The 23,338-nt window shown below is 48.1% G+C and overlaps 1 protein-coding gene across 1 annotated transcript; it reads left to right on the forward strand.

Annotated features, from left to right (window-relative positions):
- Positions 1 to 554: 554 nt before the first annotated feature.
- On the forward strand, positions 555 to 13,123 carry LOC114054721 (2-hydroxyacylsphingosine 1-beta-galactosyltransferase-like). Its single transcript, XM_027878141.1, has 6 exons — positions 555 to 645; positions 7,120 to 7,964; positions 10,763 to 10,902; positions 11,076 to 11,152; positions 11,527 to 11,746; positions 12,663 to 13,123. Exons 2-6 carry the CDS (start codon positions 7,122 to 7,124, stop codon positions 12,976 to 12,978), a joined length of 1,596 nt encoding a protein of 531 aa, XP_027733942.1. The 5' UTR covers positions 555 to 645; positions 7,120 to 7,121; the 3' UTR covers positions 12,979 to 13,123.
- The last annotated feature ends 10,215 nt before the right edge of the window (positions 13,124 to 23,338 follow it).

Genomic DNA, 23,338 nt, shown 5'->3' on the forward strand with positions numbered 1-23,338 from the left:
GCTGCTAGGCGGGCTTAACCTACATCCCTGATCTTTGTCCTGGTGTAGAGGAACACTTTGGTATCCCTGTGCAACACTGGCGCAGTTTCAGCTGTGGTTAATGCTGGAACTGGACCCAACAGGACCTCCTCCTCTGGTGTGTCCCTGTATGGGTGCCCTGGAACACTGTCCCTCACATCGCCATTCCCCTGTGCACCATCATTTCCCTTTTGCTGTCCAGTCTAAGGTGTTCCTTTCTCCCTCCTCTCACGGGGGTCCTGGCCCTGGGGGTGTCCGAGTAGGGCTCAGGAGAGGTCAGTGGAGAGATGCTCTGACGCCCTTTAGGCGCACTGGCCTGGCCCGGGGCACAAGCGGCAGCTGACGGGCGCTGCCCCTCTGCCTGCTCGAGCTGCCGGGGCGGCAGGTGCGGGTCTCCGTGACCCCGGCCCCTCACTCGCCCTGACTCCGTGCCACAACGCCGGGCTCGGCTCGGCGTGGCCCGGGGTGCGGCCCGTGGGCGGGGGCTGCACCGCCCGGCCCCGCCCGCGCCCGCCGGCCTGAAAGGGGAAGGCGGGGGGGTGGCGGCTGCATCCCTCCTTCCTTCCCTCCCCTTCCCGCACCGCCGCGCCTCTCACTCGGGCCGCGCTCCAGCGGGACTCGCTGCAGGTGGGTGCCGGCACCGCGCGGAGGGGCCGGGGCGGGCGGCCCGGCAGGAGCCGGCCCGGCAGCAGCTGCGGCCGCTGCTCCTCGCCCCGTCCCGCCGGGGCGGCCCCTCGGCCCCGCAGCTGCGGCGCTGCCCCGCCGCCCTCCTGTCCTGCCCCGCCGCCGTGCGGGAAGGGCCTTTCCACCCTGCGGGGCCGGCGGGAGGCTCGGTGTGAGCGGAGGGTGGTGGGTGCCAGCCTTGCTCCGGGTGAGCGCTGCGGAACTGGGCTGCGCTTCCCGGGCTGATGGCAGAGGCACCCGAACACTGCCCGAGGACGGGGACGGGGAAGCGGCCCGAATTCCCGGCTGTCAGCCTGGCCCCGGCTCGCCCGGACGCGTGAGCGCAGGCTGGGTCCCTTCAGCGAGGCTACTGATGGGCGCGAGTTAGGCATGTGCTTCAGCGCGTAGGGCCAGAGCCTTGGCAGGTTCAGAGAGCTTTTGTGTAACTTGCTTCAGCTTCCCTTAGGAGATTACATCTCAGGAATGTCTTCCCTCTCCTGTTCTGCCTCCTCTTCCTATGCATCCCTCTTCAACCTTTGTTTACGGTAGCTCAGCCAGGTCTCATTCCTCTGTCGTGCTCTGAGCCAAGGAGCTCTTAGCTTTGGTTGTGGGATGGGTTTTTTTGTTTGTTTTTGGTTTTTTTTACATGAGGCCGTCAATTGTTTCATCAAAGATAAGACTCACCCCTAGCTTCTCTACTCCTGTAACTTTGTCAAATGTGATCAGACTTGTCTGTCAGGACTTTTATCAGTCCCCAGTGCTTTCTACACAAGATTTCACAACCTTCTGGGGTGTTTAATAATTTTTCTTTTAACGTGGTGCTTCTCTGCAGAAAGAATCTGAAATGAAAGGGCAGTAAATGGGGAGACTCTTTTCCTCCCCACTGCTCTTGATTGCTTCTCTAAAGTTTGGTCCACTTGTATCTCTCCAGTTTTCTCTGCAATCTGAAGAACTTCTTCAACTTGACTGTACAGATACAACTCCTTCTTAAGACCAAAAAGTGCACTGCACTGTCATGTGTCCTCACTTTGAGGTCTGTGCCTCACCTGACTATTTGGATATGTCCCAAGCCGTTCTGTCTCTTGCATCCAGGGATTACAAATTATGTTCTGATGTGCTGCCACACTACAGACTTCAGACCACTCACAAGGAGCACAGTCTCGTATCAGCTGCTGGTCTTGCAACTGAGAGGAAAAGTTGCAAGTGAGAGGAAAAGGTCATCCGGAAGAACTTGCTATTGCAGGGCACCCTGGTGTCACAAACCATCTCTCTTCCTTTCAGAAGACAAACAGGAAGCCTCTGGATATGGAATGAGGGAAATCTCGCCACCTAGACAGATTTAATGTATGATGAAAGGCTAGGTGGGGAAGCAAATGTGTGGTGTTTGACACCATCCCCCAGCTCAAGTTCTTGAAGATGTACGTAGTTTCAAGTGCTGCAACAAACTGAGATACAGAGCTTTATTTCTTCTCTCAGTTGTTATAGATCAGTATTTCCTTTAATACTGTGGTTCCCTGGCACCACAGTTCCCCTATGGACTGCCAGCCTCCTGCTAGCCCACAGATTCCCACCTTGCCTGTTCTCCATATAACTCTAATGAGACAGGAAGCATGTTTAAAATGGTCCAAGGTGCCAGAAGTTTGGAACTGATTAGGAACATCAATCTTTGTCCAAAACAGATCAGCCAGAGTACTTCTGATGCTGTTTTGTGGCAGCAGTAGCACCAATGTCAGATTAGTCTAATGCTGACTTGATCACTGCTATGGTTGTTCCCTTTGGTCCTTCGGGGATCTGGAATTTCTTCATTCTCTGTATTTGTAATGGGTTGCCACGAATATATGGAAAGAAAAATGTTAGAAAGGTGGGCCTGTTTTGAACAGACCACCTGTGCACTATTCACTCTGTGTGCAAAGAATATTTTAAAAACCTTGGGGTTGTAGCCTGCCAGGGGTTTCAGCCTGCCAGGGGATGCTTACATCTGAAGGAGAGGGTTTTCTTCTTGCTCATTTTTTTATATACTGAAATATTAACACTAATACTGGTAAACTGTAATACTAATATTACTATACTATAATGCTAATATTAGTGTTTTAATGTTATTGTTATTTACCCACGTGACTCTGCTGAAGCAGGAGTCTGTGATAAAACAAGAGCACAGAACGTCACCAAGCACTGGGATGGATGTGATTTATGGTTAGACTTTAAAACCTATTTTTTAAAGTTTACTTTGCAGAGTATTGTATCTTTTAGGTTTTTATTTGAGATTCCCCCCTGGGCGGCTCCTGTAGTGCGACATCTTCCTGCAGGGACAAAACTGCTCCTGGAGCTGCATACCTGCCTGCTTGCATGGAGTCATGGCTTTCATAAATTAGCCACAGCTAGGTTGGCTGCCATCAACTGGATGGTAGCAGATAGTCCTGGCTTTTCTGGATCATACTCAACAGAACAGGCAAACTTTAGTGTCTTATTCCAGCAAGAGCTTTGAGTATCCAAGGGAAGCTCTCTTTTGCTTTTGGTTTTAAATTAATTCTGCTGCTTTGTTAGCTCCTGAGAAGTTTGCAGTGAAAATATTTCTTACTATGGGCAAAAGCTGCATAGAGACTAGGATGCGGGGGGGGGGGGAATAATTCAGCCCCATGGATATGGGCTTCCAGGTCCTAGGCAGGAACAAGATAATACAAAATACTGTAGGAGAGGGAGAGACGTAAACAGCGGAGTCCTTGCACTTGAACCTGTTCATTGCCCTTTCTTTGTGGAGTTCTCTGCCTAGACTGCTTGCTGTCAGAGGTTTTAGTACTTCAATCTTATAAAAGGCAGCTGAATTAAATTAGAGCTGTAGCTGTTCAGTTATTTCACTTAAATTGATATAATTTTCCATCAATACTGAAGTTGTAATCTGTCAAACATGTTAAACAGGGCAAAATCATGAGGCAAATTTCAGCCTGGTAAGAAGTTTCCCAGGGAAGTTTCAGAAGGCTGTGCTCTCTGCTCCATTTCTGCTGCCTCCCATTTCGATGTAAATGCATTGCTATGGCTTTGAAAGCCAACTCCCGGCAGGTGAGTGTGACCAGGTGTGCGGGGCAGAGGGGGATGCTGCTGCTGCCCGCAGTGACAGTCTCACTTCCCCCTGCAGCAGGCTCTGGTTCTGCTCTTATTGAGGTATCTGCTCCACTCTGTGTGCTGCAGCAGTGAAACTCAAAGCCTTTGTGGCACTGGCTTTTTTAACAGTTCCCTTGAAGCCTGACTCTGGCTGCCAGTGTTAACTGTGGTGTTGGGGGGATTGCTCTGCATAATCAGCCAGTTGGCATGGCTCCACCAAGCATTGTCACAAAAACAGGGAAGGGTCTGTCTTCATAAGCCTTCTCCTTGCAGTGACAGGGTTATTTTGCAATATTTATGTGATTTAGCCACTAGCCCAGGACTTCCAGATCACAAATGAGGAGGTGGTTCTGTCTACTCTGCTCTCAGGTCTAGTGTGGGATCTGTCATTTACTTGGACTTTGCACCTCTGTTAAGGCACAATTTGTGAATTCACCTCCCCACAGAATCGCATTCCCATGGCCAGATTTTTTGAAGGTTTCTGTTGAAGACTATCTGCCTGCAGCCTGCAGTGGGTGCAGACAGCTGAGCTCCCATAGCCAGAGAGCCAGGCTGAGCCAGTGGCCCATGCTATGGATGGTGCTGCACTGACCACACCACTGGCCACAGCACCTGCCCTTGCTGGAGGACCCTGCTGCAAAGCTCATGGAGCAGCTTTGTTGTTCAGTGTCAGTAAAGTAAAACAGGGAGGTGACCAGGTGGAATTTGATCCTTCCCTCATCTGAGCCATTTAGCCCTTGGCTAGGTCTGGGACTTCTTTTCTTTGCTATCAACCTGAGATCATAACAGTGACTAGCTGCTGAACAAGGGACGGAGAGCAGAGTACTGCCCTTTGTGCTGGTAGTTATGCCTTCATTATACCCCACTAAAGGAGCACTAAAAATCAGGGATGTGCCTGATGTATCCAGCACAGCTCTAGAACTGGAGCTGTGGCCAGGATACCTCCCTGGGCATGGACAGGGGAGAGATTATCTCTGGAGGTTTTGAGCTGGGGTAGGAAAAAAGGTTTCTTCCTGTAGCCTGGCATCCTCTTGCCACTTCAGAAGATTTACAGCCTCCCTTATTGCCTGGGCAAGGAGAAGAGGTTCCTGAGCCAGCACCTGTAGGGATTCCTCCTGACATTGGAAAGGATGAAGCTGCCAAGAGCAGTTTGCAGGTCTCACTGTGTCAGCATCTGCCGCTGACCTGAGGGCTGAGATTGACATTTGGATTTTTGTAGCCCCCAGAGGGTCCTGGCTGAGCTGAGGGTCACAGCGATGCCTGGCACATAGGTCCATGGCAGAACATGGTCCTTGCTGAAGATGTGGGACAAATTTTTTCTTTAAATAACTATTCCTTTCACCTGCACTATTTCTTCATCTTTTACTTGTTGCCTAATAAGAAAACACCCTATCCCACACATAAAACCTCTTTTACTCTTCTCAGCATACTTACGTGTGTGTATGACCCACGGGGTGCCCCAGGACAAGCCTATACCTGCTCCTGTCCTGAGCTCCCTGCCATCCTTGAGAAGACTAGGAGTACGTGGCTGCCGTCCTTCCCTCATTTCCTGGAAGCAGCATATGCTCTTGATCTGCTTCCCTGGCATTGAGCAAGATAAATTCCCTCTGGGCGTCTCAATTAAGCTGAGAATGAGACCAGCTTTGTGGGCTGTAGCTCTGTTGTGACCAACACTTTGTCACAGGCCAGCCTGTTCCTGCTGGTAGGGAGGCAGGATGCTGGGCAGATCCTTACTTTCCTTGCAGAGCTTTAGCTCTCTTCTCTCCAGCCTGTCACCTTTGTCTCCGTTCTCCTGGAGCTCTTGCTCTGTGGGTCCAACCACCCCCTTGGTATTTGTTAGTGTTTCTCATGTTTGTTACCCCTCCTGCAGGCACAGCCACACGTTTGACCCTGGGCGGGAAGGGTGGGAGTCCAAGCACTAGTAAGAGTTGCCTTTGAAATAGGGGAGGGTCCCAACCAGCAGCTGCTGTTTCTTTCTCCCATGCCCTGTCCTCACATGGGACAGGAAAGCAATGGAGGAGGAATAGGCCACTTTTACTCTCCCAAGTCTGCACCTTTACCTGCTTAGTTTGGCTAGATATGCCCAGCTGCTGAGGGTAGTCTGAAGATTGTATTTAGCAGGATCTTGTCTGTGACTTTCTTCCCGCCTCTTAATTGATCAAGCACTCCTGGAGAGGCTTGATCTTGTGCCAGAAAATCTTGTACCAAATCCTACTCTACCATATCCCTGAAACCCCTCTGCAGGGCTTAGTGTGTGGGGCTATCCAAAATCCACTTCTAATTGTTCCCATTGTAACTTCTTCCCCTTCCCCTCCACTTCCTAGCATGTCTGAACTGGGTCCTCAGAAAACGACTCTGCTTCTGACTATTCCCAAATAATTATCATGTAATTCTTCTCCCAAAATAATGTTAGGTGTGGGTGAGGCGCGTTCGCTTCCAGTGATGTAGCAACATCCCTTACACAACAGAAATGTTGGGTGTTTCACCAAACTGAGGAGGGGATGACGGCTTTAAGAGTGTGACTAAGGGGTGTCAGTGTGCCATGGGTGTTGCGTGTTTGTTGCGTGTTATCTCTGGGGTTGCTTTCTGGGTTTGCCTCTTTCCAGTGGATGAGTATCGTGGTGCCTGATTTCTCTTCCCAGCCCTTTTCCTGGAGCCTCCCATGGCTGATCCATAGCAGAGCAGCTCTCTGTCCAGACCCCTGCTGTGCTCTCAGGGATTATGGTTCCTCTGACCAGGTCCTGCTGTTTGACCTGGATTTGCTCCTGCCCTGTCTGTGCTGAGCAGGGTGCCTTGCCAGCCATATGAGGGACAAAGCCAGAGCATACCTCTCGGCATTCCCACCAAGCTCTGCAGGTCCTTCTGAGAGCTTGCACAGACATCAAGGGCTCAGAGGGAACCAGCTGTTCTGGCTGGACAGAAATAGAAATGAAATCCAGCTGAGCTGGTTCCATAGCGGTAACCAGGGACTGAGCAGCAAATGTCTCTGCTAGTGCTGTGACCCAGCAGAGCTCCTCCAGCTACTCTAACTCTTTGCAATCCAGTCTGCTAGTCTTTGAGCCTTAGGAGCACAGAGAAGAGGTTTTCTGGAAAACTCTCCTCATTCACCCTGATATCTAACTTTGGTTGTTGGGGGTTTTTTGTTTGTTTTGTTTTGTTTTGTTTTTCGAGGGAAGGCAGGGTGGATGGGGATGGATGTTCCCCAGTGAAGAACTCCAGACTGCTCTCCTTTCCCAGATCACGACCTGCTGGCTTGCAGCTACAATCACAGCTGTTATTTGCCCAAGTGCAGGACAGAACATTTCATGCTACATTAATGGCACGTTTCTCTCCTTGCAGTGATGAAGATGATGAAGGTGCTACTGTGCCCTGCTGCTCTTTTCCTAGTGACTGCATTCACTCTGGAGCCCTCTCACTGTGCCAAGGTGCTGATCATGCCCACCATAGTCTTTGACAGCCACTTGCGAGTCTTCATGCGAGTGGCAGAGGCACTGACTGACCGGGGCCATGACCCCGTGCTACTCCTTCATGAAGGTCGGGATGTGGAAACCTACCTGCCTGGCTTCCGTGTGCAGAGGTACTGGGGCATCTTCAGCACAGAGAGCGCAGATGCCTGGGTGCAGGAGAAGATAAAGCGTGTCTTTCAAGGGAAGATGACTTCTCTGGAGATGTTTTCCTTTTTAGAGAAGTACCTGGAAAACTGTGACCTAGTACTGGGAAACTCTACCCTTCTGCAGAAACTCCAGTGTGAGCACTTTGACCTGCTCTTGGTGGACCCCAATGAGATGTGTGGATTTATCCTGGCCCACATCCTACATGTCAAATATGCTGTGATTTCCACGGGTTTCTGGTTCCCAGCAGAGATTGGGGCCACTTCCCCCATTGCCTATGTTCCTGAATTCAATTCCCTGATGACAGACAGGATGGGCTTCTTTGGTAGGACTTGGAATCTTCTAGTCTACATGATCACTCGTGTGGCTACAAAGCTGGTCATCCTGCCCAAGTTTGAACGCCTCATGGAGAAGCATAGGGTGGAGCCCAAGACATCCATGTTGGACCTCGTTCATGGAACCAGCCTTTTCTTCTTGTGTAATGATGTGGTGTTAGATTTTCCCCGTCCAACACTCCCCCATGTCATTTTCACAGGGGGGATCCTCGCTGAGCCTGCAAAGCCCCTTCCAGTGGTAAGTGCAGGAAAGCTTTGAGCTATGATTGCACACTAACTGAGGGAGTTATTCAGTACAGATCTTCTTTTGAAGAACCTTGTAAAAGTTCTAATGTCCCAGGAGTCTGGAAAGCTGCTGTGTTTCGGTGGTTGTGGGTGCATCAGGGAGACACAGCACTGAAGGCTGTCTGGCTGCAGAGAGGATGTAGAATTAAGTTGTCCAGTCTGAAGTGGGATTTGGCTTCACTGTCCAAGTAAAATGGTGTGTGGAATTCCTAAGATGGAAGTGTTGCTCCTGGGACTTGATTATGAGTAGTTTGTTTGCTCCTATGCTGAAGCAGAAATGGGAAGAACAATTAATCTTCCTTGCTTCATCCCTGATATATGTTAATCCAGAATTTCTTCCTTCACCCTGTTTCTCTCAGGGCATTTCTGCCCTTTAGCTTGTAGTCATAAGGACACATAGAGGACAGCTGTCCTTGTTCCCTCATCAAATTCCATGCAGAATCCCAAAGTGTACTAAACTGAGGAGTATCACCCCCTTTTACTCAGGGTCCAGCCCTGAGAGAAAACTCCTCAGGCATCCCAGAGGCTTTCTCTGGCCTAGACCTCACTAGTCCCATGAATAAATTCAGAGAGATGAGCTCTTAAAGCCTCCACCCAAAGACAGTATTGGAACAGAGCAGTACCTGTCTGCCTTTCCTCTTATTGCCTTACCACTTTTACAAACACTGCGGGGAAATAAACCTGGATAATAAAACTTAAAAAGTGAAGCTCTCCTGGTGTCCTGACTAAGGGCCAGAAATAATGATAAAGTTTCAACTTTCAAATTATTAAAGGCCTGTCAGAATCTCTGATGGCACCTTTAATTGATGCCAATATTTTTCAGTTAAAAAGAAAAGGTAAGATCAGGTGCCTTAAGAAAGAAGTTCTCCAGATGTGTATGCACATCAGCCTTTCCCATGTGGCATGGCATGCAGGTAATGAAAGGCACATAGGATCCAAAAGCTCCTATGACACAGCTCCAAAAGCTGTGTCAGTGAGCTCTGTGTCACAGCTCTTGCAAAACATTGGCTTGGTCCAATCTGCCTGTGTACATACCTGCCTTATAAAGAAGGGAGTAGTTTGCTAGGGCATTACTCATGTGCTTCACAGCTTCCAGAACAGATCCTAGGGAGCCTGAGGAAAGAATTATGGAGATAAGTCCAGAGCCCTGCAGTAGGTGGTGGCTGTCATGCTAGCAGGTAGGCATGTCCGTCTCCAGGTTATAGGCTGCCAACAGAAGAGAGGGCCTGTGTAGGTCTAGGTGCAGCTTAAAGAATGTCTCATCTGAACTGAAGCATTATGCAATTAAGGTATTTATTTCCTCTTATTTGAAACACTATGATTTTTGAGTGCTTCTAACTAGGATTTGGTGAAATACAGGTATGTATTTGAGAGATAGTGAGAATGTTTAGTGGTCAACCATGTTTCCCTAGCAACTTTAATGCTATTTCTGAAAGTCCAATGTTAAGGTCTAATTATAATGGATAACATAATAATCTGTTTTGTGAGTCATTGTACTTTTATTTAGAAAACTAAAATTAGCACTTTCTCTTCTGTAGCAGTTTCAGTGGTTGTACTTCTCAAAGCATGTGAAACTCTCAAGAGAATGGACAAACCAAAAATCTCTTAGTTGTAAACTTTTTGATTCTTGGATTGTTTTAGGGCACTTTAGGCATTTCTGCATAGATAGGCTTGAGGCCCTGAAGCGCACAACAAAGGAAAAATATCACCAGAGAGTAACACTAAAATGTGCTTTGTAACTCTTCTGTACTATGATCCCCTAACCTATAGACTGCTATTAACATTCTGAAGGAATGACTTTTTCTCTTTTAATAACAAAGATTTTTTTTTTGCCATACATGTTCTCCTACATGCCCCTTTCAAGGAAGTATTCATATTCAAAGATATATTTTATTAAACCTCCCTAAAATGCTGCTGAGTGGGATACATGGGAAACTCGAAGCAGGACAGAATCCATAATGAGAAATAGACTCAGCCCAGCCTGACATAAAAGGGAATAGTCTATGTTTGCTCCACAGCAGATGTGGTAGCTGATTTCTTCTCCCTGCTACCTTTTGGCCTTGTTTGAAAAAAGTACAGACTCTATTCTAGATATACATCTGTTTATGTAGCATTTCAGGTAGCCTCTAAATGAAGGACAGGTAACTGTGGTTTTTACTGGATTTGTAGCTGCCTCTCTGCCTAGTGATCAAAAACTAAATCTGCTGCTTGAAAGTAGCTATCAAGGAAGGGTAGAAGGCTCCTGGCAAGATAGCAAAGCCACCTGCCACCTCCAGGAGCCTTTGACATTGGAGAGTTTGTGGGGAATCTCCAGCACAATGTTGTTCCTGACTCTATGATGTTTTGCCTATTATACAGGTCTCCTGTCTTAGTGGTGATGGGAAAATAGCCTTCCTCTTTTTACTCCAATTTCCTTGTCTGCTCAGATTTTTCTATGTGCCCTATGTTTTCAAAACTTTTCTTGTCAAAGGGTAATGATGTTGCCTCCTATACACGGGGTAATGCTCTGAAGTGCAAGTTTTGGACAGCTCCCTTCAAGCTCCAAAGACCAGCAGATGCTTAAGTAAATTCTGCCTGGCTGGGTGCAGAAATCACAGTGAGTTTGTTGCCTGGTGAAAATCAAGTGGCTTTGTGCTCCAGGTGGATTTGGCTTCGTCTTCTCCATAGACAGCTTTCTACTGACAGAGGCAAGAGTGGGAAGGGCCTTTCTCCATCAAGACTTCAAGACAGCTGTGTGTGTTTTGCCTACAGGGTCTGCGTCTCTGGGTGGAAGCAGCAGAGGCAGGTGTAGTTGTTGTCTCCTTTGGCATTGGGATCAGAGCTCTTCCAAGCGATTTGGTGGAGAAGATGGCTGGCGCGTTTGCTCGCCTCCCACAAAGGGTGGTGTGGAGGTGAGGAGGGAATGGGATTCCTTTTAACTTGAGTTGGATGAAAACCAATGTTGAGGGGTGATTCATTTCAAAACATAGAATTAGCTTTCTATCTCTCGATCTGATTGAATTTATTATTGTTCTCTGTGTGTTTCTTTTCCCTTTGGTTTCCCCTCCTCTGTCTCCTCCCACAGATACTTTGGTCAGAAGCCAAGAAACCTGGGTGAGAATACACTGATGATGGGCTGGCTGCCCCAGAATGACCTGCTAGGTAAGGCTGGGTTCTGTGTATGTGTGTGCTGCTAGTAACATCCCTGGAGTTTAGCCCAAACCACAGCAAAGGCATACAAGGACAACAGCACCTGTGTGGGTCCAAATCTGTTGCTTCTTGTGAGTCTGATCTGTACAAAACACGGTTCTCACCTAACACCTGCTTGAAGCTGCTTGGCTCCTATCTCCCTTCTCCTCCAGCCACTACTCAGCAAGTTTTGGGCTGCCAAAAGCCAGATGTGTTCCCAAAGGGTGGCATCCTCTCTGCTCAGCATGCCTGGTTTTCCCTAAACATACATCCACAGTGTGTGTAGCCCCTGGTAGCCCTCTTTCAGCATGGAAGGCACTGACCTGCTGCTGTTTCTTTGCCTGCAGGCCACCCCAATGTGAAAGCCTTTGTCAGCCACTGTGGGATGAATGGTGTATTTGAGGCAATTTATCACGGTGTGCCAGTGGTGGGATTTCCTTTCTATGGGGACCAGTTCGACATCATGACCAGAGTGCAGGCGAAGGGCATGGGTATCCTCATGGACTGGAGCAGAGTAAAAGAAGAGGAACTTTATCAGGCTGTCGTCACAGTCATCTCTGACCCCAGGTGAGGCATCTGGAAGCATCAAGCTCCTCCTTGGTGCAGACTGTGTGTAGGCACCAGTGCATCTTTGTGTTGACCCCTATGCAGCCTGTGCTGGTTTCTGGACAAAGCACGGTTTCAGGCATTGCTCAGCTGGCCAGATGTGTTAGTGCCTTGAAATGCTTAGATGCAGTTCAGGAGGAGATATTCCAGCATTTCCTGTTAGAGAGTGTGATCTAGTCCTGTTTGATTCTGACTGTAATGTTCTTAGAAAGCTTTCTGAAATGCTGGGGCACAGACCTCTTCTCTTGATGCTAGCCTGTCATCAGGGAAAGTGAGATCACAACCTCACCTTGGGATCTCCCTGGTCTTATCCAAACGGCTTTCTACAGAAACAGAAAAGTAATGCTCCATCTGTTTGTTCTGACAGCCAGATACTCTGCCCTTTCTTAGAACTGCTGCAGTACAGTGGCACAGGGCTCCCATTTTCTAATGGGACATGCAACTGCTGGTGCTTGAAATGCTGCCTGAGAGCTTGTTTTTTGGGTTTTTTTTATATATTTCTTACTTATTAGGAGGTGTTGCAACTCGATACCTTAAAGGATTTGGCCAGTCATCAAGTGTGTAACTTTTACCTGATGCTGAGTGAGGTTTTAGGTGCAAATTCCCTTCAGAAAGTATAGTACACATGAACTCACTGAACAGGTACTTGCAAGCTGAACTCTGTGTTATTAACAAAACACAAAATAAAATACACTCTAGCTTGTGCTTGCATGGCTAGCAATTGCCACCAGAGTGGCTTTCAGAAGAAAAATGGAAGAAATTTTCCCTTCTCCCAAGGTATTATTTGGGACCTGAAGGCATCACTGGATATCTCAGACCACTTCTCAGAAATAGGGCTCCTGTCAAAAGGTTAATTTCTTGTCTTCTTCCCTTGCAGCTACAGAAAAGCAGCCCAGCTCATCTCAACTCTGCACCTGGACAGACCGATGCATGCTCTCAACAGGACAGTGTATTGGCTGGAGTACATCCTTCGTCACGATGGGGCACCCTACCTTCGTCCTGCTGTCTATGACCTCTCCTTATACGAGTACTTCTGCCTGGACATCTTGGCTCTCCTCTTGTTGTGTCTGGCCGGTACTGGATTTGTTCTCTACAAATCTGTGGTGTGGTGCAGAAGGAAGGGAGCCAGTCCTGTGTATCAGAACGGCAGCTGCATGAAAGGCCACTACACAGAAGAGAAAAAACTTCAGTAGTGGCCCAGCGTGTTCCAAGGGGGAATCCTGTCACTGTGAAACGAACTGCTGCTGTGCCAAGAAATGTACGGCATGCGGGCACAGAGAGAGGTGAAAGATCCGTGGTCTGGATGAGAAGAGAGCGGGGAGGGAGGAGTATTGCAAAGGCCTGTGTGCACACCTCTGTGTACAGCACCTGTGGGCGGGGGGGCGAATTCAGGTGTGGGTGGGAGCACTTGGCCAGGACGCTGGGAATGGGGCATGCATGGGTAGGTAGACTTCCAGGGAGGAGTGCCAGTTGTTCCTTTTGTATTGCACATTGGTTTAAATGCTTGTGTTGCTCTTCTGGCTTTTTGGATCATGGAGGCTCTGGAGGTAGGAACAGCATTTTGTGAGGGGCAGACACCATTTCTCTGCCTTGTTACCAAGAGCCCCAGGAGTCAGGATACCTTAATGTGCAGGTGAGGACCTGAAATAGAGCTGTAGACAGGTAAGGGCACTGAAAGTATCATCTACAAGAGAGCAAAATTAGTCTGTTTTAAATTCTGTGGGTAAATATTGTTCTTCCTGCTTCATTCGACCCTCTGCAATCCTGTTTGTGTTTGAGCTAAATTATTATTTTTTAAAATAAAATTATATTCTTTCTCCTGTGTGGTAGTTCTCTGGTCTTGGTTTAATGTGAACCTGTGATATGTGTAATAGGAAGTTGTTTAAGCTCGATTAAAGTGCTTTTTCCTTCTCATTACTGCTGCTATCATTTCTGCATACTTCCATCAGCAATTTTTTGGCCTTTCCACAGGGCTTCGTGCAGTGCCTTCCCTCCTCTGCCAGTACGTGGCACACACCCATGCCCATGGCATCTCTAAACCTGTGATGAAAGAAGAATCTGGACCAGATTCAAGTGCCAGGACCACAGGAAGAGCAGCCAATAGCTCGGAGAGCTGGTCATAGGCATGTGGGCCATATAGCATATACATAGAAGTAGAAAGCTCTGGTCTTTCTGAAGAAAAGGGAAACACCTGATCATTTTGATCTGAACAGGCATACTATAGCACCACTTGGGGACGTGGTATAGACTGATACCTAATGGGTTTTTACTCACCCTGGACTCTGAGGCAAACCCACACTTGGGTGCAGTTGCACAACCCACCCACAGCATTGGCTGATGGTCCCACTGGCATTGCCCCACGCTGAGGGTCAAGGGCTCTGCTCCCTGCTCCCAGCTGGGGCCATTGCAGTGCTGGCACAAGCTGGAGAGTAACCTCGCTGCCACAGCTGCCCTCAGTGGTGTTTCTGGGCTCTGCTCTTGCTTGCTATTTCATGTGTTTCTGGATAAAAGGTGTGTTACCACACGCAACCCAGCGAAACAGCAGTTTGGCTGGACTCCTGGGATGCTCTCGGTTGGGATACTGCCCACCTGTGGCTCAGTGGCTCCTCGGAGGCCAGGCAGCACTGTCTTCTCTCTCCAACCCTCAGCGTGCAGAGGGGCTGTGGTGAGGGTGACTTTGGACAAGGATCTCATTTGCCTTCAAAAACAGATGAGAAGAGCCCATAGCCCTAACCTGTGACTATCTGGGACCTGTAACTATCTCATGGCAGAAGTTGCTCTTCCTGGAGCTTTTTACTGCCCCCTGGGATGCCCAAGCCTGGCAATAGTCAGTGATAGGCACAGCAACCCCAAATTCTTGCTCTGTAGTAGCCCTTTGTGGCTTTATGCCCTCTGAGCTGAGGATATGAAGTCTTAACTGTCCCTATTGGGAGGCAGATCAGAGCAAGGTGAGCTGCTAAGAGATATTAGGGGGAAAATGGGTATTGTAGTTAAGTGGTAGAAACACTGTTGGCTTGACACCTTTCTATCTGCAAGTTGAAATTTAAAGGCTTATGGGATTTGGGATTTATTTTTGGATAAAAAAAGATATTGGCACAAGTTTTCAGCATTCCTACCTGTTGCCAGTTGCACTATGGTGACCTTGTTGTCATCTCCTAGCAGATGAGCATGGACAAGGGGGTGGAGGTGGAGCATTTTGTCATCTCTGAGGTGGAAGAAGGAGATCATTACTGCTGCCTACGTGAGAGTTTGGATGTTCAGATTAGGCTGAATATAGCAAGAGAGCTGGCAAGCTTGTGGCTTGGTGACTATGTTGGATTGTTTTGAACTTTATGGAAAAATAGCAAGAGGACAAAGGCACCATTTGCAAAGTATTGCACCAACAGAGGCACTGTAGCCTGATAGGGACAAAGACCTTCATGCTGCTTTGCTTGCAAACAAAGGAGCAGACAGAAATATTTGAGACCCAAGGAGCCTGTGTGGGCTTACAAAAAAGTGAGACTACTGCCCTATGCTGCCTCCTTGCCACTCACAATTCCAGAAATAAGTTCAAGCCAGCACCACATACAGCATTAGCATATTGTCTGCTATCAGATATGCCCTTAACTCCTTGAACTTCTCATGACTATCATTTCCACAGGTATTGCAGAGTTAGGAGGCATGCCTAGCCAGGTAGTCAAAATACATATAGTGTATTAAAAAGTTATTCAATAATTTGGTGAAAACTACTTCTAATAGAGTAAAGCATTAACCTGTCCAAGGACCCTGTGAGTAAGAAGAGGACATTCAAAAAACACCCCTGAAGTGCAGAGACTTCCCCATGAAAAGCAGTGTACAGGCTTAGAAACTGTCAGGAGCCATTCTTTAAGTTATGAGGTGGTTTTATGGAAGTATTTGAAGATATTCATTAAAGATGAGGGCTTCTCTAGTTTTTCCAGCTTTATTCCTGTCCTCTGTAAATCTTTTCCCATTAAACACATAACTTTCTTTACTTTTCCCCCTGTTATTCCTTCAGTATTGAACACAGAAGGAAAGTATGACAAGGCATTAAGCTAGTTATTAAGTTAAATTAGGAATAATGAGTAGCCTGTCACACACATAAAAAGCCTTGGTGGGGGAAGGGATGTAGGTGAGCTTTATCCTTCAGGCAGCTCTGCCTTCATCTTGGTGCCCGATCTCTGGGCACAGTGCCTCTCCAGTTACTGAGTGCTCTCCCCTGTCACAGGGACTGAGGCAGGCAAGTAGGGCTGTGGCGCAACTTGGGAAATTAAAACTGTGGTTAATGAGGCAGTAAGCAGGGAGCAAACCTTTTTAATTTCTTTTTTTTTTTTTTCCCCCCCCTCAAGGAGAAGTAGAACATGAGTCAATACTTTTCAGAAGGCTGAAGAAGCCTCACACGGGAGCTGCAACCCCAGCTGAGCCCTGAACAGTGCAAAAACCGCCTTCTGCCTCTCTGTCTTGCTCTCGGCAAGGCACGGAGAGCCTGAGCAGGACGCAGCAGTGCCGGCAGTCTCGCTGCTGTGCGCGGATCTCGCTGCGAGGGCCCCGAGTGGTTCTGCGGTAGGGAGGTGTTGAGGGCACGCATGAGCCAGCTTTTCGGGTTCGTCCGGCCCTACAGCTCCTCACAAACCTGCTCTATCCGTGAGGAATGGCAGCCTCGGAGATCGGGAGCCATTCCGGCGTTGGAAACACCCAGGGTTTGCAAATGAGTGTGTTTTCCAGGTGACGGCTGTCCAGCCCCAAACCCTGGGCTGGGGGCAGCTCCTCTGCTGAGAGCAGCCCCTTGCTGGGGATGGGAAGGGATGAAGCCGCACGCTCGCAGGGCTGCTGTGATGACCTCCTTCCTTAGCCCAGCGCCAGCGGCTGCACCTTTGCTGGAACACGCAGTGGAGCCTGGCACTGCCTCAGAGGCTGCTCCCCTGAGGACTTTGCAACGAGCTCATAAACTACTGCTGCTCATCCCCGCTGCTTGGCTTTGGGAGGGTCCCCGCATACCCCTGGCAGCAACTCCACGGGAGTGCCTGGCCGTGGGCTGCAGGAGGGCCACGTCAATTCCACGGCTGGTTTTTCCAGCCCGGTAAGGTGGCAGCATCAAAGTGTGTCAACAAAATTTGGCTAATAAAGAGGAGCTGTCTCCCTCTGCAGGCGAATGTGAGATCACTCCATCTGGGAGAGAGGAAAGCCTAGAGGAGACAATGATTTTGACTCACTCCACCGTTCAGTAACAACGAGCAAAGCGCACCTTTGCGCCAGGAAATCCCTTCCCTTTGACTGATGCCACTCACCCTCGACAGGCAGGCTCTGCTCATGGACACCTCCCTCACGGCCCCCATGCACCTCTCTGACACGCTTGAGATCATGGACAATACTTTCCTCTGATGCTTCCACACTACAAATATTTTCCCACGGGGAAGCCAAGGAGCCCAAGCTCCGTGGGTGCCCAGTCTCCAGCAGTGGCTATTTGCCACTGAGACCAGGTTGGAGCAGGCAAGTCCCCTCGTCCCCGCCAGGACCTTCTTGGGCCTGGATCACAGCAGATGGAGCTGCACAGCAGAGAATATCACCAATAACTACTTCCTGTCCCAGGAGCAGGGAGTTATCAGACTGGTGCCAAGGTTCCAACCCTGATTTATTTCAGGAGGGAGGTTTCATTGGGGGGATGAGCTGTATTTCAGACCTGGGGATTACCTGACTCACCAGCTATGTTCCAGGGTGTGCTGGTTTAAAGGCAAACCAGCAGGAGAAATTAACCCAACTCAAAAGAGATTATAAATCAGAATTACAATTTAATAAAGATAATAAAATAAATACAATTATACAGATGAACAATTGGTTTTAACTCACAAAAAACCAGATGTATAACCCAGCACCCTGGGGTACAAACAGAATGTTGTTCTTTGGCCCCCGTGCTGAGCCCCACGTGGGCCCCTTGAGTTCAAAAATAAAAGGAGAGAAAGAACTTGTTGGTGCGAGTGATGGTTGCAGTACGGTTGAGAGTGGTGGTCACAGTCTGGTCAAGATTCTGGTCCTCCTCTGGATCCCACGAGTGGTCCCAGAAGTCCCAAGACCCCAAGATCATATACACTCAGGTTCAGGCAGGAATGCCCAGCACCTTCCCAGGGTGGGGAGTTCCACAATGGGTGATTGTGAGTTGTGGGTGTGAGGACAGGAACATCCTCCTATTTCACAGGCCTCTTATCACCTAGCTTATAATCTGAGTGGTCAGGTGTGCACTGGGCAGCTGCTGCAAATGGTCTATTATAACAATCTCTGGAAAATGACACAGAGGGTTTAGAATACACAGTTTGGGTTACACCCACACAGTGATGAACTGGTCCTGGCTGCTCTAACTAGGACATGGGCTGGAGTCTGCCAGGTTACTGGAGTTCCAAGTCATCTTTAGTGATGCTGACTTCATGCTCCTGTGGTGTCAGCCCAAGGGGCAACACACAGGAAAGGATATTCCAAAATATAGCACTGTTCTCTCCAGCATCAGTATGCACGTTGCTATTCCTCATTCCTGGCAGAGAAAAGCCAACTGCTAAGCTTGGCACAAGCTCCCAGCAATAAGCATAAGGAACAGTGTGACACTAGCCACCAGCAGTACCCAACAGGAGCACTCCCACTGTCCCACGTAGGCAGTGGTGCTGGGCAGGAAGGGGAAATGCAAAGCAGCAACAGGCACAGTGGTGTCAGGGTCTCCCCTGAGGGTGGCTTATGGCAGAAGTCTGATGGGTCACCCTGCAGCAGCAACTTCTTGGGTGGTCTCTGCCTTCTCCTGGTAATGGAAGTGGGAGAAATTTCACCTGCAAATAGGGCAAAACTTTTGGACAAAACCAAGTGACATGATGAATTTTTGGCAGGCTTTAGTGGATGCAATGATACTTCGGGGCTTGTAAATCAGATTTGATGCCTTTCAGAGAGGAGGGTCAACCATAAATTATAGGTCACATTCCAGAGGTGCAGGGGGATGTGTAAATGGGCTACTCCTTGTCAGGGTGTGGGAAGGACCAGCTGCTCTGCAAGGCTCAGATGGCAAGGTCAGTGAGGCAGCACCTCCCTGCCAGAGCCAGGCAAACTACAGAATAGGGGAAGCCTGTGCAGGGCCCTGGCAACTGTAGCAGTTTCTGCTCACCTGGAGACAAAGGGAAGCGAGTCCTGAAGGCAGTGCATGGAAAGCAGATGTCCTCCCGGGTACTTGGGCAAGGCATGATCTAAAAAACAGAAAGGCGCATGGCCCTTCTCAAGCTGTGCTTTAGGAAGGGCTCCCCAAAGCCTTGCAAACACTAAGACATTACACACCAGCCAGGAGCTGGGCACGATGCCTTTCAGGACAGCTGAGGACAGCCAATCACTTCGAAGAGCTGACAGATCTGTTAGGGTTCAGAAAGCTCCTCCTTCCTCTCTCCGCTTCTTTCTCCCCCCTTGCTCAGGGACTGCTGCTAAGATGATTCTCCCTCTCCAGCTGAGCCTTTTTACTCCCAGCAGAATCATTCTACCTGCTGTTATAAAAGACTCTGGATGGGATGCAGCTGGGGCCAGTTATTTTTCAGCTGGAGCAGGTGGGGAAGGGAGCCCTTCAAGCCACGCATGAGCCTGGGTCCTGTGCTCCTGCCCACAACTGTCTAACTATAAAAAAACCCTCTCCATTCTTGTCCCAGGTCTCTCTGAGGTGGCCCTCTGGGCTGTGTTCTTGTTTCAGAAGAAACATGTTTTCATAATACCCCTACCTCCAGATCTGTGTGTTCCCTCAGGCCCCAGCTTTGGATGCAAAACTGTCTTCTCATTCAGCCTCTGAGTCAAATGGCCCATCCTTTCCCTGCCTGTAGTTTGGTTTAGGAAGTGGTGGGGAGCTGAAGAAACAACTGCAGACCTTTTGGGCAGCACAGGGACACCTTTCACAGTTGTGTGTTTGAATTGTATCCCATTCGCCTTTTGTCAGGACTGCCCAGTAGCAAATGGAGTGAGCACCTCCAGAGGTTGGGTCTGATCAGGGAAGTTCCTTTACAGAAATCCTTTACCTTTTTTTGGGAAAAAAAAACCCAAATCTTGAACAAAGGCTTGAAGACTGTCCTCCTTGCCGGTCATACCTTGCCAATCAAAGAATCCTCTGACTGTATCAGTTCAGAGCTGGGTAAAGGAGGGTGGGCTCTCTTTAGCAGGACTTTCAAAAATGTTCTTTGGGGTTCTCCAAGGGGCTCTCTAAAAAGCTGCAAAAAAGAAGCAAGTAACTTGTGGTGGCAAGCAAAACTTTACTGGGAACAGTCTCAAGACAGACTCAAGTAGAATGCATGCTGATTAGTTTGGTTAAAAGGAAGAAACAAGCACTTTCATCTGGAATTACAGGAATAGCATTTTAGTCCCAGTTAGGTAGCCAGGGGGTTTTTACAAAGCAAACTGATGAACTTCAGTTTTGTGCTCTCAGTTTTGCCTGGGATTGGGAAATAGACCTAGACTCTGCAGCCTTGATAGATTTTAACCAGAGGAAGGAGGTGGTGTTCTGTGTGTCTGGCGCTGGCGTAACTTCTACCAGCTCTGAGAGCAGATGACTCAATTGGGACCTGGAGCAGGAGAATGACTAAGTGGAGAGGGGCCAACATAGAGCCATTGGCAAAGTGTGGCTGAGGCTGACCTTGGGGCTATTCTGCTTGGCCTAGCAATGGAGAAAGTGCTTTCTGTCTTCGAGAATGCAGGGTGGAGAGCTCTTACACACCATCACCAATGTAGGCAACAGTTCACAATGGCAATTTTGTTAATGCAATAATGTTGTTATTGTGCTATGGCTTATTTTACTTGTTTAAATCACTGGACCAGTTCTGCCTGAGAAATACTGAACGTTGGTTTGTACAAAGTCTCTCTTTAATGAACAGTTCAGAAAACACAAATAGGTACATGCATGAATGCCTGTAGAGGTTCTCAGCCTCAGCCTGAATTTTGAGACTTCTTTGTTAAAGGCACGGCTGATCAGGTTGTTCAAAGGATACCTTTGATCTTAATCAGAAGTCCTTCAACTGTATTTTTGTACACACATTTGTTCAAGAACTTGTTAGTTAGAATAGTCTCAGCCACTATATTTTTAACTGTGAAAACAGACACTGATGAATTAAATTGACAACTTTTCGCCTAATCTCAGGTTCTCTGGATTGTGCATGTGTATTCAACCACCCTTTTCAGAACAAAGTTTGAAGACACAGCGATTCTAAGCAAAAGCCCAGCTGCTCACCTAATGTACTTGTCTTAATTGCTGTTTCAAAACCAGTGGGCCTACTTACAGGCTTTAGAGAACAAAAGGGTTTGTAAATGGTACATGCTACCAACAAGAGAGGTCCTTAGAGGTGATTTTCATCATTGGTGTTTTATACGTGATTAGAGCCATGATAGTCTTTATTTGAAGGGTGATTGCAGATTATTATATCTTTGGGTTAATATGATGTCACCATCATTTTGTTTAAGCCTTAGGGCTATTAGCTAATCCTTATGTAGTTTTCTCTTTGAAGATATTTCACAGTGGTAAGAGCAACTAGGTCAGAGGGCAAAAAATAACTTGGAGCACTAGTAAGGACTCTAAGTAGTCCCTTCTGAGAGCTCTCATCTTTCAATTCAGTGGGTCTGCTTTGTTTTTTTCCTTTCTGAAAAACAGTTGTGCCTTGCAGAGGGAAAGGGGACACATCCAGTGTGTTACCTAGAAGACATCTTTTAAAGTATATGTGTGTGTGTGAAGGGAAAATACTCTGTCTAGCTCTATGCAAAATTATTCTCAAACGACCAACTTGCTTCATCATCACACACATCATTCGGAAGGACCATGCCCAAGCAGTGAAGGTCTGATACAGGTACGAGGGCTGCTGCTTATGGCTGTATCTTGCCAGGTTACAAAGATATTATTGCTGAACTGTGTCTCTTCATGCCTGCTAGTCAACATCAGGCAGGGAGATGCAAGGAAGGACTATTTCCTCTAGCACTGTGCAGAGGTTAAACTCTAAACTGTTTGTATGAGCCTGTTTGGGTGACTCTTGCAAGGCAGTGAAGCTGACCCGAGGCTAGAGAAGCAGAAGGAAGACAGCTGGACAACTTGCAAGGAGCAGGGGATCCTCTCTTCCCCAAGAGAGGACAGCTAATAGCTCCACAGAGTCATAAAGGAGCACAGCAAACCTGCCTGCTTTTGCTTTTGGGAAGTGAAGAGCTCTGCTCAGCAGGTGGCATCTCCCTGCATTTTGTCATTTTTGCTCTCCTCTAATGACCAAAGATCAGAGGGCCCCATTTCTGAAGACTATGGTGTCACAATCTGTGCTGACTGGTGCTGGAGGGTGCTCCAGGCAAGCTCACAATTATCCAGCACTGCATCGGGATGAGGTTTCCCACAGCTCCCATTGCTGGGTTTTATCCCTGTTTTCTGTTACATCTCCAAAGAAATGCACCTGTATCTTGGTTGCTGGGAGAAGGGGTTACAGCTAAAATTGGGAAAGAGAGCAGTGAAGGCAAATCAGTAAATCTGCACAGGTCTCAGTCTTCACCAAGTGTGTCTTCCTGCTTACATCCCTGATGGAAGCTCTCTGCCTCTGACACTTGCATGGAAGCTCTTCCCTCTCCTTGGAGCAAGTTATGTCCACTGCCCAGGTTTTACCCAAACTATCTTCTACAGGCTGATCTCTGTGAAGCCTCAATCTATGCAAAAATGTATGTGCTCATGTGCTCAAAGCTTTGGTTTTTGAACAGCTATGCTATTTATTGTGTTGCATTACTTGCTGTTGCCCTTTTTTTAAAAAAAAAACTCTTCATTTGAAGTGCCAGAAAATTTAAATAATATCTCATTTGGATAAGCTAAGGGTTATCATAGAATGGTTTGGGTTTGAAGGGACTTTTAAAGATCATCCCCCCTGAAACAAGCAGGTATATTTTCAATTAAATCAAGTTGCTCAGATCCCTGTTCAACTTTGAATGTTTTCAGAGACTGTCTCTCTGGGCAATCTCTTTCACTGTTTCACCACTTACGTGGGCATAAACTTTGTCTTAGCTGAATGTAAGCCTAACAGCCCAGGGTAAATCCTCCAGCACCTGCTATGAAATCATATGCTCTGCAGTCAGGAGGGACATATGAATCAGGGCATGATCCTAAGCTATGATGAAAGCTTGCAGTGCTTGTGCAAGGAGATCCTTCAATGACTTTCTCTGCTCCGATGTATAAACCACAAGTAACAATCACAGGCAGTTCAACAAGCTGATTTGAAAGTGGTTATGTGCCATCTTAGCCTGCTCAGCCTTGCCTCCTGTGCAGAAAACTGTCTGTCCTCTGCACTGGTGGGGATGGCAGCACAGCTCAGACCAGCAAGGGCCTGTTTGAGTGAGGCTGACTTTGTGAGCACTCACTCCTTCCCCACAGAGCCTGTCAGGAGTCTCACATGTAAGGCCAGCCTGAACTGGCATATCCTACCTGGAATCAAAATAAATAACTTTTTTTAAAAATCAACCACTGTGCATCCTCTTTTCCCTGTCCCCACCTGCATGGAGCAGGTAGGTTGTTGGTGGCAGTACAATGACAGTCAGCTAGCCAAC

Source organism: Empidonax traillii, unplaced genomic scaffold, assembly GCF_003031625.1.
Source record: "Empidonax traillii isolate 1590-97213 ecotype Southwest subspecies unplaced genomic scaffold, ASM303162v1 scaffold38:size1800464, whole genome shotgun sequence".
In the NCBI taxonomy this organism is placed as follows: domain Eukaryota; kingdom Metazoa; phylum Chordata; class Aves; order Passeriformes; family Tyrannidae; genus Empidonax; species Empidonax traillii.

Excerpts from the sequence above, each read along its gene's own strand:
- LOC114054721 (XM_027878141.1), top strand. The coding sequence starts at position 7,122 with ATGAAGATGATGAAGGTGCTACTGTGCCCTGCTGCTCTTTTCCTAGTG. Across the intron at positions 10,903-11,075 it reads CCACAAAGGGTGGTGTGGAG|ATACTTTGGTCAGAAGCCAA; the intron begins GTGAGGAGGGAA and ends CTCCTCCCACAG. Across the intron at positions 11,747-12,662 it reads ACAGTCATCTCTGACCCCAG|CTACAGAAAAGCAGCCCAGC; the intron begins GTGAGGCATCTG and ends CTTCCCTTGCAG.